This window comes from Ahaetulla prasina, chromosome 6, assembly GCF_028640845.1.
Source record: "Ahaetulla prasina isolate Xishuangbanna chromosome 6, ASM2864084v1, whole genome shotgun sequence".
NCBI classification, from domain to species: Eukaryota; Metazoa; Chordata; class Lepidosauria; order Squamata; family Colubridae; genus Ahaetulla; species Ahaetulla prasina.
In genome coordinates, this window is record NC_080544.1 from 1,731,321 (window position 1) to 1,747,963 (window position 16,643).

The 16,643-nt window shown below is 45.0% G+C and overlaps 1 protein-coding gene across 3 annotated transcripts in view; it reads right to left on the reverse strand.

Annotated features, from left to right (window-relative positions):
* Positions 1 to 16,643, reverse strand: part of ADK (adenosine kinase) — a 283,761-nt gene that overhangs the window by 13,893 nt on the left and 253,225 nt on the right. For 2 of the 3 annotated variants that reach the window (XM_058188632.1, XM_058188630.1), the window contains exon 10: positions 13,185 to 13,271. The exons of the other annotated variant lie outside the window; for it this stretch is intronic. In XM_058188632.1, coding sequence (XP_058044615.1) covers positions 13,185 to 13,271 — 87 coding nt within the window. The remainder of the gene's footprint in view (positions 1 to 13,184; positions 13,272 to 16,643) is intronic. 3 annotated transcript variants of the gene reach the window in all.

Sequence of the window (16,643 nt, forward strand, 5' to 3'; positions counted from 1 at the left end):
CCCCTGGGTGTCGCCAGTCGGCACTGCCTGGCAGACGGCACCCTAAGGAGACCCTCCCTGTGAGAGCGCACGGGTCGGTGGGAGGCAATCGGTGGCAGCAGACGGTCCCGTAAGTAGCCCGGCCCTAAGCCATGGAGCGCTTTGAAGATAGTTACCAAAACCTTGAAGCGCACCCGGAAGGCCACAGGCAGCTAGTGCAGTCTGCGCAGGAGTGGTGTCACATGGGAGCCACAAGGGACTCCCTCTATCACCCGCGCAGCCACATTCTGGATTAACTGGAGCCTCCGGGTGCTCCTCAAGGGAAGCCCCATGTAGAGAGCATTGCAGTAATCCAGGCGAGATGTCACGAGAGCATGAGTGACCGTGCATAAGGCATCCCGGTCCAGGAAGGGGCGCAACTGGCGAACCAGGCGGACCTGGTAAAAAGCTCTCCTGGAGACAGCCGTCAAATGGTCTTCAAAGGACAGCCGTCCATCCAGGAGAACGCCCAGGTTGCGCACCCTTTCCATTGGGGCCAATGACTCGCCCCCAACAGTCAGCCGCAATTGCAGCTGGCTGTACCGGGGTGCCGGCATCCACAGCCACTCTGTCTTGGAGGGATTGAGCTTGAGCCTGTTTCTCCCCATCCAGACCCGTACGGCCTCCAGCCACCGGGACAGCACTTCGACAGTTTGAAAGCACGTAAAAAAAAATGCAAATAGAAAAATAGGGACCACCTTTGGAGGGAAGGTAACAGCGTTCTGTGCGCCTTTGGCGTTGAGTCATGCCGGCCACATGACCATGGAGACGTCTTCGGACAGCGCTGGCTCTTCAGCTTTGAAACAGAGATGAGCACTGCCCCCTAGAGTTGGGAACGACTAGCAGGTATGTGAGAGGGGAACCCTTTACCTTTACCTTTATTACACATTGGTTAAGCGAATCACTGCAATTGTTAAATTAGTAATATGGCAAAGGTGGCTTTGCTCATCAGAAGGTCACAAAAGGGGATCATGTGACCCCGGGACACTGCAACCGTCATAAATATGAACCAGTTGTCAAGCATCTGAATGTAAATCATGTGACCATGGGGATGCTGCAACGGTTGTAAGTGTGAAAAATGGTCACTGGTCACTTTTTCAGTGCTGTCATAACTTCAAACGGTCACGAAATGAACTGTTGTAATTTAAGGACTACCTGTATAACAAAATTGACTTAACAGTCACTGGGAATCAGGAGAAAGTGATATTTCTGTCTTTTTTTTTCTATCTGGAAGCTACATACATACATCCATCTAAAAATATGCTAAAAGAAGCATTGGTGTTTTTGTGCTGAATAAAAATGTTCAGATGTTTTAAATTATAACATTTTAGTGTTTAAATAAAATTAAAATAAGCCTTGGCTATTGTCTAAACTTTGGAGCTAAAAACTCTTTTGTTATTTCAATCAAAAGACTTTCCTTCAGAAGTCAAAATAAGAATAGCGAAGTAATTTCTTCTTAACCCACATAAATAGTGAAGTATTTTCTTTTTTTTAAAGCCGCAAATAAACGAGGCTCTGCTGAAAAGAAATCTGTGGGTGCCTGCCTGTTTTTAATAAAGAACCTTTCCCAAAACTGTACATTTTGTTCCTGCACCTTTGATTTTGCTTCCTTAAGTTTGTTTGTTGAAAGCTAAGAAATTGCCTTCCTGCTCCAGGACCCGTAGCTCTAGCTTAGAGTGCAGGAAATATATCAGAATGATTTGAGTCGTAAAATAAGATTTTTTTTAAGCAGGAGGACATTTTAAAAAGGGAAGGACTACGCTACCTTTTAATGCACTCGCTGGCTTTTTATGTTCAAGCCCAGCAGCTGCTCAGCGCAGCCAGCAATGTGTTATTTACAGAGGCCCTGCTGTTATATTCAGTCACTGCCCAGCTCCTTGTCAATAATACTGCACTTTTTCTGATATATCGCATGGCTGATGGGAATGCCCAGAGGCTAGTCAATTTCAGTTTGCTTTGGGCAAAGCAGACACACAGGGCTCACACCAGATGACTCACAATCACAACCAAGGAAGATGCTAAAAAGAAGGCTTCCTGAAGATGACACTGGGATCTTAACTCTGTAGCAGATGGCAAATCAAGATTTGCAAGAGTTTTGCTTTCTTAAAACGAAAGCATGGTTACCTGGGGATGGAAGCTTGTTTAATTCAGAGAGCCTTTCAAGAATAAACAAGACTTATTTAATTTTATACTAACAGACATACCGTGCACTTTCTGCATCAGACGCCCCGAGTAAATGGGTAAATGCTGAACAGTAAATTCTGGGCGTGCTCCTGGATGGCCGGTTGTCCTTTGAAGACCATTTGGCGACCGTCTCCAGGAGAGCATTTTATCAGGTTCGCCTGATCCGCCAGTTGCGGCCCTTCCTGGACCGGGATGCCTTATGCACAGTCACTCATGCCCTTGTTACCTCTCGCCTGGACTACTGCAATGCTCTCTACATGGGGCTCCCCTTGAAGAGCACCCGGAGACTTCAGCTAGTTCAGAATGCGGCTGCGCGGGTTATTGAGGGAGCGTCTCGGAGCTCCCACATAACACCTATCCTGCGCAGACTGCACTGGCTACCTGTGGTTTTCCGGGTGCGCTTCAAGGTATTGGTTACCACCTTTAAAGCGCTCCATGGCTTAGGACCGGGCTATCTACGGGACCGTCTACTGCCGGCTTCTATCTCCCATCGTCCGCACGCCTCCCACAGAGAGGGACTCTCAGGTGCCGTCAGCCAAACAGTGTCGACTGGCGGCCCCCAGGGGGAGGGCCTTCTCTGTGGGAGCTCCGACCCTGTGGAACGAACTTCCCCTCGGACTCCGACAATTACCTGACCTTAGGACCTTTCGCCGCGAACTTAAAACTTATTTATTTCATATGGCTGGACTAGCCTGATTTTTATTTTTATTAGATGGGTTTTTAAAATTGTGTTATTTTACAGGGGATTATGTTTTTAACGTTTTGGGCATTTAAATCAGTTTTTTAAGGGTTGTTTTAAATTATTGTGTGTATTTATATTTTATCTGCCTGTTCACCGCCCTGAGTCCTTCGGGAGAAGGGCGGTATACAAATTAAAATATTATTATTATTATTATTATGGGGCCAGCAGCATATCCAGCCATTGAAACCCTATTTTGTACAGGTGAGGACAGGACATTTTTTCAAGAGTACAGAAGCTCTGCGAGACATTTTCTCCTGTATATGTGTGTGTGTGTATATATATATATATATATATGTGTGTCTGTCTGTCTATACCAGGGTTTTCAAACTCAATTTCATTGATGGCCGCATCAGGGTTGCGTTTGTCCTTGGGGGGGGGCAGAGTGGGCGTGGCCTGGGTGGGCATGGACAGCTCAACGTCACTTGTGTCGGGGTGGGGTGGGGGCTGAGGTGGCCCAAGCGCTCTGCCAATGAAAACAGGCTTCCGAACTCCATTTCCGGCTGCAACGGCTTCCTGCAACCCTCTGTCAGCAAAAACAGAGCTCGGGAGAACTGTGCAGGATCCTTGCAAGCTCTATTTCCGGCTGCGACAGCCTCCTTCAACCCTCCTGAGCTCCGTTTTCACTGGTAGAGGAATTGCGGGCCAGTCCTTCGCTGTTTTAAGGGCGGTCCTGCGGGTGAGATATAAACATCCCACCCTGGGCCTTGAATTTGACACCCTGGTCTGGAACTTGTCCTTTAGGCTTCTTCTCTCATCATCCATCATTATTCTAGCCATTGTCTATCCACTGCAGGATGTCTTCTTCATGTTTCCAACCAAGATGGGTCCTGAGCTTTCTTTTGCCAATACTTGCTGATATCATCACTCCATCTCGTTTTAGGTCTCTTTCCTGGACGCTTTTGATCGAGTGGGATCCTTTCTATGACTCCATTGGTCCACCAGCCCTAAGTTCTTCTTGCCAGAAGAACGGTCCGTTTCCATTGCAATTTTTTTTACTTTTTTGATGACATTGTATACTAAAGGCTTCTCCTTTAAAAGAGAACATTTGCAGTTCAGAGTTGAAATGAAGGGTTTTTGATGCTCTCTGAGCTGGGTTGTTTACTTGTAGATGTTTCATTACCCAACTAGGTAACATCATCAGAGCTAGGAGGGAATGAGGTTTGCTCACTGTTAAGCTACACAGGTATTACTGTGTTGGTGGGATTTGGTGTTTTCTTGACTTGACTTATGGTTACGGATCAGGACAAAAAGACAATCCAAAAGGTAAAAAGGAAATAAAAAAGAGCAAAACACCTCCTCAAAATCAACACCCTGATGAACACTAGACCAACAACCAAGCCATAAAAAACACCCCAATCAAGGAGACTCAGACAAACAAATCAAACAGTAAACAACAGCCTAATCAAGGAACCACCAAGAAAAACTCTCACCAACACATGGATGTGGAAAGCCACTTATATATAAACAGAGAGCAAACCTCACTTCCTTCCAGCACTGATCATGTTATGTAGCTGGGTAATGAAATGTCTTCAAGAAAACAACCAAGCTCAGAAAGCACTAAAGACCTCTTTTCTCCTTTAGCTGCTGACCGAATCTATCACTCAAGTCATTTAGAGACAGATCTTCTTGAGAACTTTTGTTAGAACCAACTCTGGAAAGCAAAGCAGCAGCATAGGGCCAGACAGAGAATATGTGGCACAGCTTTCTCTCTTTATCCTTGGGGTTCACCTGCACAATGACATCTTGACAAGTTGGCCATCTTGTTTCTGCGACAGACCTGGACGCGTGAAGGAGAAAAGCTTCTGTGGTTTTCTAACACTCAGATTTGGGGCAACTACATTGTGTGATTAACCTCTGTGTGCATCATGAGCTGGTAGGATGCGTTGATGCCAATCAACTTCGGTTGCTTTGAAAAGGAATTAGCCAAGTTCACCAAGGACGAGTCTCATTAACAGCTACCGGCTGTAATAATGAAATGAAACATCTATATTTAGAGCTAGCAGGCTCTGAGGATCCAAGAAGACAAAGACTGCCAAGGAGGGCAATGGCTTTCAACTACATTTGCCTTCCAGGGGGATTTCTGCCACTGCTGATAATGGAGTGCTGGAAGTATCGGCATGTCTAATAAAGATTTGGAAGTCAGAAGTATAGTGGATGTAGAATTAGTAGAGTTGCTTTTCTGGGAGGCTCTGGTGTGAACATGTTCATAATGTGAGAGGCTCACAAGCTGCACTTGGCAAGAGCTGATCATAGAATCCTAGGGCTGGAAGGGACCTTGGGAGGTCTTCTAGTCCAATCACGGCATCATTTCCTAGATTCACATAAAAACAGATTGCAAACATCATCATATCAATATTCATCATATCCTATATTGTTTCGGCTCCTGTAAATACCCGTTTTTTGTTGTTGCTCCTCTCCTGTTCCTTTTTCTTGCTTTGCCCCACTGCTCTTAAGTCCCCCCTTCCGCTTGGGATAAAAATCAACCAGGAGAATTCCATATGCATTAAAAGTTACTCCACTTTTTTTTAATTATTTGAATTTATATCCCGCCCTTCTCCGAAGACTCAGGGCGGCTTACATTGTGTAAGGCAACTTTCACGATTTATCTCAAGCTCCTAATCTGGGCTGCTTTCTATTCCTGAGCTGAGCTGATGAAACCAAGGGAAATGCGGTTTTAATTTTGACTTTGAGTGCAACTGTGGTTTGTAAACCATTTTTGTGTGAATCCACGAAAAATGTTTTAGTTGTTAAGCCCTGGTCAAGCGCAACTTTTATTACACGGTGGATTTTTTTAAAAAAATGTTGTAAGCTGCCAGGAGTCACCGATGCTATGTAAATTTGTTTAATAAATGAAAATTTCTGAACCTCTATTGCAGGGCTGTCAAAGTCAATTTCATTGGGGGCCGCATTAGGATTGTGTTTGACCTTGGGGGGCTGGAGTGGGCGTGACCAGGGTGGATGTGGCCAGCTTGACATCAATCGTGCCGGGGGTGTCTGTGGTGGCTCATGTGCACCGTTTTTGGCCGCGAGGGCCTCCTGCTGCCCTCTACCAGCGAAAACGGAGCTTGGGGGCTGTGCGTGGTGGGCCGAACTTAGTTTTCACTGGCAGAGGCACTGTGAACCAGTCTTTTGCTGTTTCCAGGGCGGCCCCGCGGGCCAGATCCAGCCTAGGGGCCTTGAGGTTGACACCCCTGCTCTATTGTGACATGTTCACCTGGGCTCCCCAGAAAAGCACACTGGGAAAGCAGCAGCCTCACGCGAAGAAATTTCCGACATTTCGTCCTGCTTACCGTTTCTTAAGAGCTCTCTGTTTTAAGGGCTTCGATTTCAGACCTTCTGATTTATATCTTCCTGTAGCTTTTGCTGAATCTTCCCCGTTTAAGACAGATGGCAATGGAAAAAAAACAAAAAACTGCAGCTCTGCTCATCTACCTTGATGCTAGCTAAAGACCTGCTTCCCTCAAACCAAGTAAAAATCAATGTGAAGTTTGAGGAAACACATCCACGGCTTGATTAGGATGTTTCGCTTGTTCTGTAACAGCTCCTTGAAGCCGGGGTAGAAATTGATTCGATTCCATTAAATCTAACGGAGCCGAGGAAAGAGACCCATTGATGCAGCTGTTATAAAAATACCACCACGGGAGACTCAGAAGCTCGAACAAACAACCTACCAAGTGTCAATAATTTTTATTCCGTATCTATATTTTTCATCTCTTGAGAGTGAAAGAAACCCATGAGTGCACTGCTTATCAAACACTCCACGTGCTGGCTAATACTTATTTCATAATCAAATTCAATTCCACCACGACTGGGATTTTTTGCAACCTATTCAGTGTATTCATTACCGTTTGCCTAGCTACTCCTAGCCTTCTTCTTCCTGAAGGAGGACAAACATAAACCATAAAAACAGTATAAAATCAAAGGACTACAAGAATGTCTTCTAGCTGTGAATAATATATTTTCAAACATGCAGACACCTAAGTAGAAAAGGCAACAGACAGTTGATGGCATTTTTGGCCCTAGAATAACAGAGTTGGAAGGGACCTTAGAGGTCTTCTAGTCCAACCCCCTGCTTAAGCAGAAAACCCTTCACCACTTCAGACAAACGGTTATCCAACATCTTCTTAAAAAATTCCAGTGTTGGAGCATTCACAACTTCTGGAGGCAAGTTTTTCCACTGATTAATTGTTCTCACTGCCAGGACATTTCTCCACAGTTCTAAGTTGCTTCTCTCCTTTCATTTTCATTTTTGGTAATTATTTCACATTTCTTTATAAAATACATACGGACTGTATTTTTTTAAAGAAATAAATGCATGCATAGAAAATTGTTTCTGTTTTGTTTGAGGTGTGCGTTTCTGTGTGTGAGAGAGGAAAAGGAGAGAGAAAGAGGGAAAGAGAGAGCGAAAAAGGAAGAGATACCAACAGAATCAAATTAGACAATTTCTGAATTTTTGACAAGTTCAGACGGAAGGGTTTTGTCATTGCTGTTTACTAGAGCATGAGAAAGGAGATAGGGAAGGACTCATGAAAAAAATAGAGAGATCTGGAGAATCAGGAAGAAGAAATAGAATAAGCTCATCTTTGCTTCACATAGTGATTTTTTTTTTATATGGGAGAATGTGAAAAATATTTTGAAATAATGTGCATATGAAAGAGCAAAGGGCACTATAGTATAATCTGCTATTGAACATTCTCCAGCTAGAGCAGTGGTGGCGAATCTTTTACTGAGTGCCAAACAGGTACGTGCTTTGTGTGCGCATGTGCCATCCACGCTAACACGTGGCTCCTCCCCATCCGCTGTGTGTGCCACCACACCATCTGTGCATGCGCATAGCTTTTGCGCGTGCCCACCACTGTGCGCTGCGTGCACAATCGCACAATCTGCAAATGTGCATGGTTTTTGCATGCGCGATGCATGTGCGTGAATGCCATCTGCGTACGCACATGCTACACACCAGTACTCTCGCGCATATGCGCAAATGTGCACGCATGTGCAGGAGAGCTCTGAAGACCAGCTGGGTCCCCTGAATTGCACACATGCGCACCAGAGGCCCGAACACCAGCTGGAGTGTGCTTGCATGTGCAACTGCAGGTGAGTTGAGTGACAGCTCGCGTGCCTCTGGGTGCCACTTCCAACACGCATGCCATCGGTTCGCCATCACGGAGCTAGAGTGTCAGGACACAAAGCTATGTTTTCTGTTTATGGGTCCCACTTAGTATTTGAAAACATGCCTACAATATTCAAAAAGCTGATACTCACCATTATAACTAGATCAAAACCTGTAAGGCAGTCAAAACATCTCTTTATACAAAGAATAATTTTTCTAATACAATAAGAGAGAAATCCGTCTAATTATGTTAGAAATCTCTTCCTCCTCCTCCTTGTGGTAGCTGTCAGTCAAACGGCTGAGGAACTGAAAATAGATTTCCCCCCCCTGCCTCTCACTGAATTGCAACGAGAGATAGTAAGGGTTAAACCAGACACCCGTGTGGAGCTAATCTCTTTTACACTTATCTTCGGCTGAAAGGAAAAAGGCAATAGCTAAAACATTCTTCACCTCAACAGTCTTTATTTTTTACTCTGCTTCATTTATAAAGATTTCACAAGGCACTATTCATAAAGCAATGGAGTTTCAGAAAATCAGCTATCTTTTTTTAAAACGATGAAGTTACTCTAGCAATCATCTGAGGCGCATATTTTACAGCTGTCAGATGGTGAAGGCGAAAACCAGATTTATCCTAGGGGACAGGGAAATTAGGATAGGAGGTGAGGGAAATAATCTGTGACAGGTATTTTAATTATGATGATCGTCTTACTGTCATGTTTTTTTACTCCATGTAACTTCCTAAGGCTTGAAAAAAAAAAAGCTACAGGTATCTTACTTGGCATAGCCCTTGTTTTTGTCTGTCAAAATCTGGACAATATAAAATAAAACAATATTGTACATTTCTTTAAAGATAAAGGTAAAGGCTCCCCTCGGACATATGTGCTAGTTGTTCCTGACTCTAGGGGGCGGTGTTCATCTCCGTTTCAAAGCCGAAGAGCCAGCACTGTCTGAAGACGTCTCTGTGGTCATGTGGCCAGCGTGACTAAATGCCAAAGGTGCACGGGACGCTGTTATCTTCCTACCAAAGGTGGTCCCTATTTTTCTATTTGCATTTTTAATGTGCTTTCAAACTGCTAGGTTGGCAGAAGCTGGGACAAATAACGGGAGCTCACCCCATTACGCAGTGCTAGGGATTCGAACTGCTGAGCTGCCGACCTTTCGATCAACAAGCTCAGCGTCTTAGCCACTGAGCTCATCATCACGAAATTCAGGTTTCTTGAACTAAAGTTGAGGTTATCCAATAGGCGGGGAGATCTTATCACAATTGAGCCCAATATTTGGGGCTTAGATTTATTTTCTTGGCAATATTACATCTAATTATAATAATGGCTTTAATTCAAAGGTTAAAAAAATCTCTGAAATTATGTTCAAACAGACAGAGAAACCATCGATCAGCAGAAGATCAAGAGATGGTGGTCAAGCTATTGGAAGAGGACTATATTTTCTGTGAAAAAATGGGTTTCTTTCCAGATGGTCCTGACAGCTGTCAGTCATCATGAGAATTCTAGGTGGGAATATGCTGAAATGGGTGTTATAAATAAAGTATCAAAATGGAGGTGGGATGAAGGCAAAAATTACGTGCATATAAATTTTTGGGGAAGTATAGACAGTTTTGGAATGTTCTGCTATTCATTTTCCGAATATTGTATGACATGACATGATAGCAGTGTTCCAATATCGAAGGGGCTTCCACAAAGACGAATGGCTCAACCTATTCTCCAATTGAAAACAGGACAAGAACCTAATGGATGGAAACTAATCAAGGACAGAAGTAACCTAGAGCTTAGGAGAAATTTCCTGTCAGTGTGAACAATTAACCAGTGGAACAGCCTGACTCCTGAACTTGTTGGGTGCTCCAACACCGGAGGTTATTAAGAAGAGACTAGACACCCATTTGCCTGAAATGGTACAGGGCAGCAAAGCTGGCTGAGGATCTCTGGGAGTTGGAGTCCACAAGTCTTAAAAGTTGTCAAGGTTGGAGAGCCCTGCTCCAGATAACATGTAAATGGTGAATGCAGGTAGCCTCCCCATTTGGAAAGGGACAAAGCAGGAAATAAAATAGGACAGGATAGGACACTGTGCTGACATCTTAGCTGCAGAGCTGGGTTACATATTTTCAGCTGAGTTTTTTCGCTGCTACTGGGATTTGTTTTATTTGTTATCACTGATGTGATGTTATGATGGAAGCTGTTTTTAATCCTTAAAGCAGGGGTCTCCAACCTTGGCAACCTTAAGATTTGTAGACTTCGTAGACTTCAACTCCTAGAATTCCCCAGCCAGCATAGCTGGGAGTTGAAGTCCGCATGTCTTAAGGTTTATTAGCAGTAAAGAAATTCAGTTGTTTATTCTAGTGTTAAAATTACCAACCTTGGTGGCTTTGCTACACTTTCCATTTCTTGACTTCTGCTTGGTTCAATCATGTTTTCCTATAATCAAGATTTTCCCCCCCTATTAAATCTGTCTGGGTTTTTCAAAGATCAGATACTCGTGGTTAAATGCAGGAAATAAGTTTTAGGTTTTCAACTCGTAATGATGGAGGCAATGTTGTCCTCAGGCATTCTGTTAGACGAGACTACTTCTGCCTCTACTTTTAGTTCTTACTCAGGATGCGGCCAGTCCTCACCAAGTTTTATTCTCTCACACACAGTCTGCCAGAACTTTTTCTTTCTAGCTCCCCTACTTAACTTTCTTTCTGTGCCATCCCTGAAATTTCTTTCTCCCGAGTCCGCCTCACACAAAGGAAGAATGGAGAATTCGCTCCATCAATTCTCTTCTTTTCCAAACAGTCCAACCCTCCTTATATTTATTCTTTAAAAAAACCAACAACCCTATTTGGTTGCCAGCAAAATATTCAGACGCAAGTACACAGAACTAGGTAGATTTTCTCTGCTGCCCTCAATGCACTTTATGTAAAATTGTTGCTTTCCACCTGTTAACGCTATGTAAATATTGTTCTTTGGAAGTTGGATCTAGAGAGGTCAGCTCTCCAGAAGCTACACAAATTTCGCAAGTCCATTAGGAAGCCTCCTACTGTTTACCTCCAGGATGGAGTTTGGCTGAAAATGCATTCAGAATAGAACATATTGAGAATTCAATCCCAATGCCTTGTCTGGCCTTAGCCTTTTCTAATTGTAACCTCTACTACCAAAAGGAAGGGGTCACATGTTTCAGTCTAAGCACTACAAACAATGCTTTTGTGGGATCAAAAATACCTAGATGTATGGAAGAGAGCTTCTCGGTTCCACCAAGAAGTTAGTTCCTTGAGTGTAGTTTTGTCAGATTTCCTAAAGTTTTAAACCTGGAGTGGAGACGAAAAGATAATAGCTAATGCTGTACAGACCAAGATCAAAACATCTGAGACAGGGATGAGCCTAACATGAGAAGAATGGGGGAATCTATGATTCCATCTCCCCAACTGGTTCCCATCGTGTCTTTTCCTTGATACAATGCTTAGGGAATAGAATAAGCTCATCATCCGGTAACACAGGTAAATGCTTTTAGGATAACTTTCAGCCAACCGTCCTATGGTCTTTTTGGTCAGGAGGAGGAGGAAGGAGGAGGAGGAAGAAGAAGTGGAGGAGGAGGAACAGAAGAAAGAGGAGGAGGAAGAGGGGGAGAATTCTGTTTCTGTCACATTTGGGCTAATGCCCAAACAACCACCAGAGGGCAGCCGTTTGTGTTTTCTGAACTGTGTTGTTACCACCTAGGGACAGTCTAGACTTCTGCAACAAAAGTGCCAATGAAAGTGTGTACAATCAAGGCCATGTATGGCTGTGAAAGTTGGACCATAAGAAAGGCTGAGCGCCAAAGAATTGAGGCTTTTGAACTCTGGTGCTGGAGAAACTCCTGTGAGTCCCTTGGACTGCAAGGTGATCAAACCGGTCAGTCCTAGAGGAGATCAACCCTGACTGCTCTTTAGAAGGCCAGATCCTGAAGAGGAAACTCAAATACTTTGGCTACCTAATGAGAAGGAAGGATTCACTGGAGAAGAGCCTAATGCTGGGAACAGTTGAGGGCTAAAGAAGAAGGGGACAGCAGAGAACGAGGTGGCTGGATGGAGACACTGAAGCAGTTGGCATGAGCTTAAATGGACTCTGGGGATGGTAGAGGACAGGAAGGCCTGGAGGAACATGGTCCATGCGGTCGCGATGGGTCAGACACAACTTTGAGACTAACAACAAGAGTTCTGCAATGCAGACCTGACCGTACAAGATTGGTGGCTCAAGGTAAACCTAGATTGTTAAAAGACTTAAGCCAAGAAGGGAAGACTCTCATATATTCTCTTCTTCTGAGGCGGCAACAACAACAACAACTGTAGTCATACCATAAGAACAAGTCCTGTATTTTGAGAAAAATAAGGTAAGTGTTGTGGACAACTTTAAGACATTTAGCACTACCATTTTCAAAGTGAAAGAGCCTGTGGTTGCAAGATGCAGAGATTTATCGTCAATAAGGTAACTTTGCAGCTACACAAGGTTTTGATTTATTTGAGGCATTTTAAACAACGGAGACTGAGAGTTGTATCTTTCATCCCTTCCCAATATTAAAAAAAAATTGAGATCAGATATAAATCGGAGCAGATGTTCTGCTATTTCTGACTCTTAAAGCCTATCATTTGGAGAAGGGGCATTTACACATCATCAGCCTAGGAAACAGATGCGCTAAGGGGGGAAAAAAGGTTTAAGGTTCAAATGTTAGTTATTTTCATACTCTGCAATATTCACCACAACCTGCTAAAAAAGAGAGCAATGTGCTAAGATTTTAGCGCCAGGGTAGAATTTGGAGGACTGTAACAAAGCATATTTGAGGCAGTTCTGTTTACGCAACATTCTGACAGGCACAATTAATCTTGTGAAAACAATGTAGATGTTGCTTAACAGCACATGATCTGTAAAGGTACCAACACGTTTTTTCCTGAGAGAATTAACAATCCATTAAAACAGACTCTTAGGATGCAAATGAAGGCTTGCAAAGAACAAGCTTGATGTTCTCTGATTGGATAAAAAAACAACAACAACAACCCCACACCAACCCTTGTCATCGCATTGTCTGACGAAGTTGCCGGGTAAGGAGAGGAAGGGAGAAGAACAGGAAGATCTCCAAACAGAATCACATGCAAAAAGTACTTACCACCTACAAAGGCATCTCCGGCTCCATTAGTGTCAATTATCTCACTCTGGTCACTAATTAAGACTGGGAAAGTTCTTACTTCATTTTCTAAAAGGAAAGACAAAAAAAACCAAGCCATTTTTACGACATAATTTGATCATATTCTGAAGGGCGGCTCTCACTTTGTAAGTGGACTCAGCCAAGAGTTGGCTTTTATGGCCTCCTAGCTGGGGCCTTTCCTGGAGACAACTGTGAGCATGACACCCAACCAAAGACAGTACAACCCATTGCAAGTTGAGCGTTGAAAAGAGCAGGAATGGGAAAACTCCAGACTTTCAGATGTTTCTGGTATCTGTAAATCTCAACCAGTGTCGCTTATGGAAGGGTGGGCTGCTGGGGGTTCAGGAGAACCTCTAGCTAAGATTCTGTGCAGTTCGGAGAACCCCCAAATCCCACTCCTGGCTGGCCCCGCCCACCTCATATAAGTCCCCACACGGCCTGTTTTGGATGCAGGTAAGTGCAGAGTGCACTGGAGGCTCAGGGAAGGTGAAAAACGGGCCTACTGGAAGTTTGGAAAGGGGGCCTATGGAGCCTGGGGAGGCTGTTTTCACCCTCCTGGAGGCTCGAGGAAAGCCTCCAGAGCCTGGGGAGGGCAAAAACGCCCCTCCTCCACTGTGGTGCAGGAGGCTGACTAGGCCATGCCCACTATGGCCATGCCCACCCAGCAAACGGGCAGAGAACCCCTTGTTAAAATTTTTGAAGCCCACCCCTGGGCTTATAGTTAGAGAAAGAACAATGTTTGAAGAGCCACAGGTTCCTTAGTCCCGGAGAGAAGTGTTCGGAATTGACAAATGCAAGTGAAATGCAGAAGGGAGGAGGAGATAGAGAAGGAAAAAGAGGAGGAGAAAGAGGAGGAAGAGGAGGAGGAGGAGGAGAAGGAGAAGGAAAAAGAGGAGATGAAGGAGAAGGAAAAGGAGAGGAAGAAGGAGAAGGAGAAAGAGGAGGAGATGAAGGAGAAGGAGAGGAAGAAGGAGAAGGAGAAAGAGGAAGAGATGGAGGAGGAGGAGAGAAAGGAGGAGGAGAAGGAGATGGAGGAGGGGGAAATGGCTTTGCACTGCACAGCCTTCATGAGCAGAGATGTTTTTTTAAAGGGCGTGATGTCATTAACACCTTTTTTGATGTGCAAATTAGGAAAATTAAAAAGCCTGCATGTCAGACAACACTCATACTGTATAAATTACAATAGTAAGATGAAGGAATAAACCTACTCTAATAGGAGATCCAAAAAGGTTTATGACAACTGTGTTTGTTTTTAAACTCTAAATAAATAACCAGGGTAATGTAATAGGAAGCAACAAAAGAAACAGTTATCAAAATGTTTATGGAAACTGTGTAAGCAGCGTGTATGTGAGGGCCAGACAGATCCAGGCTGAAAAGAGTCAAGGGCCCTGCAATAACCATGGCCAGATGTTGGCCACTCTTCCCACTAGGAAACTGAGTTTCGGTTCATTTAGGTGCTCAGGCAGGACTTGAACCTGGGCCACATATAGATTTGAGCCAAAAACTGCAGAAACTTTGTTGTTTTCTAATATGTGTAATAAAACCAGTTTATTAAAGAGCTGTGATCTTGAATCTCTCTGTCTGTGAAATTACAAGTTCAGGAACATGTTTGGATAAAACCCCATTGGCTCCCGAGGACGTGGACAGGTTGTTGGGGAGGCTTCACGCCACTACATGTTTACTGGACCCGTGCCCTTCCTGGCTGGTACTGGCCACTCAGGAGGTGACACGAGGCTGGCTCCAGAGGATTATCAATGCTTCCTTGTTGGAAGGGGTCTTCCCTGCCGCCTTGAAAGAGGCGGTGGTGAGACCCCTCCTCAAGAAGCCCTCTTTGGACCCAGCTATTTTGGGTAATTATCGTCCAGTCTCCAACCTTCGCTTTGTTGCGAAGGTTGTAGAGAGTGCTGTGGCGCGACAGCTACCCCAATACCTGGATGAATCCGTCTATCTAGACCCGTTCCAGTCCGGCTTCCGACCCGGATACAGCACGGAGACAGCTTTGGTCGCATTGGTGGATGATCTCTGGAGGGCCAGGGACAGGGGTTATTCCTCTGCCCTGGTCCTATTAGACCTCTCAGCGGCTTTTGATACCATCGACCATGGTATCTTGCTGCGCCGGTTGGGGGGATTGGGAGTGGGAGGCACCGTGTATCGGTGGTTCTCCTCCTATCTCTCTGACCGGCCGCAGACGGTGTTGACAGGGGGGCAGAGGTCGACCGCGAGGTGCCTCACTTGTGGGGTGCCGCAGGGGTCGATTCTCTCGCCCCTTCTGTTCAACATCTATATGAAGCCGTTGGGTGAGATCATCAGTGGCTTCGGGGTGAGATACCAGCAGTACGCGGATGATACTCAGCTGTACTTTTCCACCCCGGCCACCCCAATGAAGTTGTTGAAGTGCTGTCCCGGTGTTTGGAAGCCGTACGGGTCTGGATGGGGAGAAACAGGCTCAAGCTTAATCCCTCCAAGATGGAGTGGCTGTGGATGCCGGCATCCCGATTCAGTCAGCTGCAGCCGCAGCTGACTGTTGGAGGCGAGTTATTGGCCCCAAAGGATAGGGTGCGCAACTTAGGTGTCCTCCTGGATGAACGGCTGTCGTTTGAAGATCATTTGACGGCCGTCTCCAGGAGGGCCTTCCACCAGGTTCGCCTGGTTCGGCAGTTGCGCCCCTTCCTTGATCGGGATGCCTTGTGCACAGTCACTCACGCGCTCGTTACCTCTCGCTTGGATTATTGTAATGCTCTCTACCTGGGGCTCCCCTTGAGGTGCACTCGGAGGCTTCAGTTAGTCCAGAATGCAGCTGCGCGGGTGATAGAGAGAGCTACTCGTAGCTCCCACGTAACACCGCTCCTGCGCAGACTGCACTGGCTACCTGTGGCCTTTCGAGTGCACTTTAAGGTTTTGGTTACGACCTTTAAAGCGCTCCATGGCTTAGGGCCTGGGTACTTATGGTACTTACGGGACCGCCTGCTGTTACCTCATGCCTCCCACCGACCCGTACGCTCTCACAGAGAGGGACTTCTCAGGGTGCCGTCCGCCAAGCAATGCCGGCTGGTGGCCCCCAGGGGAAGGTCCTTCTCTGTGGGGGCTCCCACACTCTGGAACGAGCTTCCCCCGGGTTTACGCCAAATACCTGACCTTCGGACCTTCCGCCGCGAACTGAAGACACATCTTTTCATTCGCTGGGCTAACAATTTATTGGTCTTTTAAATTTCTTAAATCTTTAATATCAATTTTAAATGGGATTTTAGTTTTTTATATATTTTAAAGTTTCAGGCTAATTATAATAAGTTTTTTAATTTACATTTTAAATTGTACATTGTATTGTCTTTTTTACTTCTGCCTGTACACCGCCCTGAGTCCTTCGGGAGAAGGGCGGTATAAAAATCAAATCAAATAAAATAAATAAATAAATAAATTGTT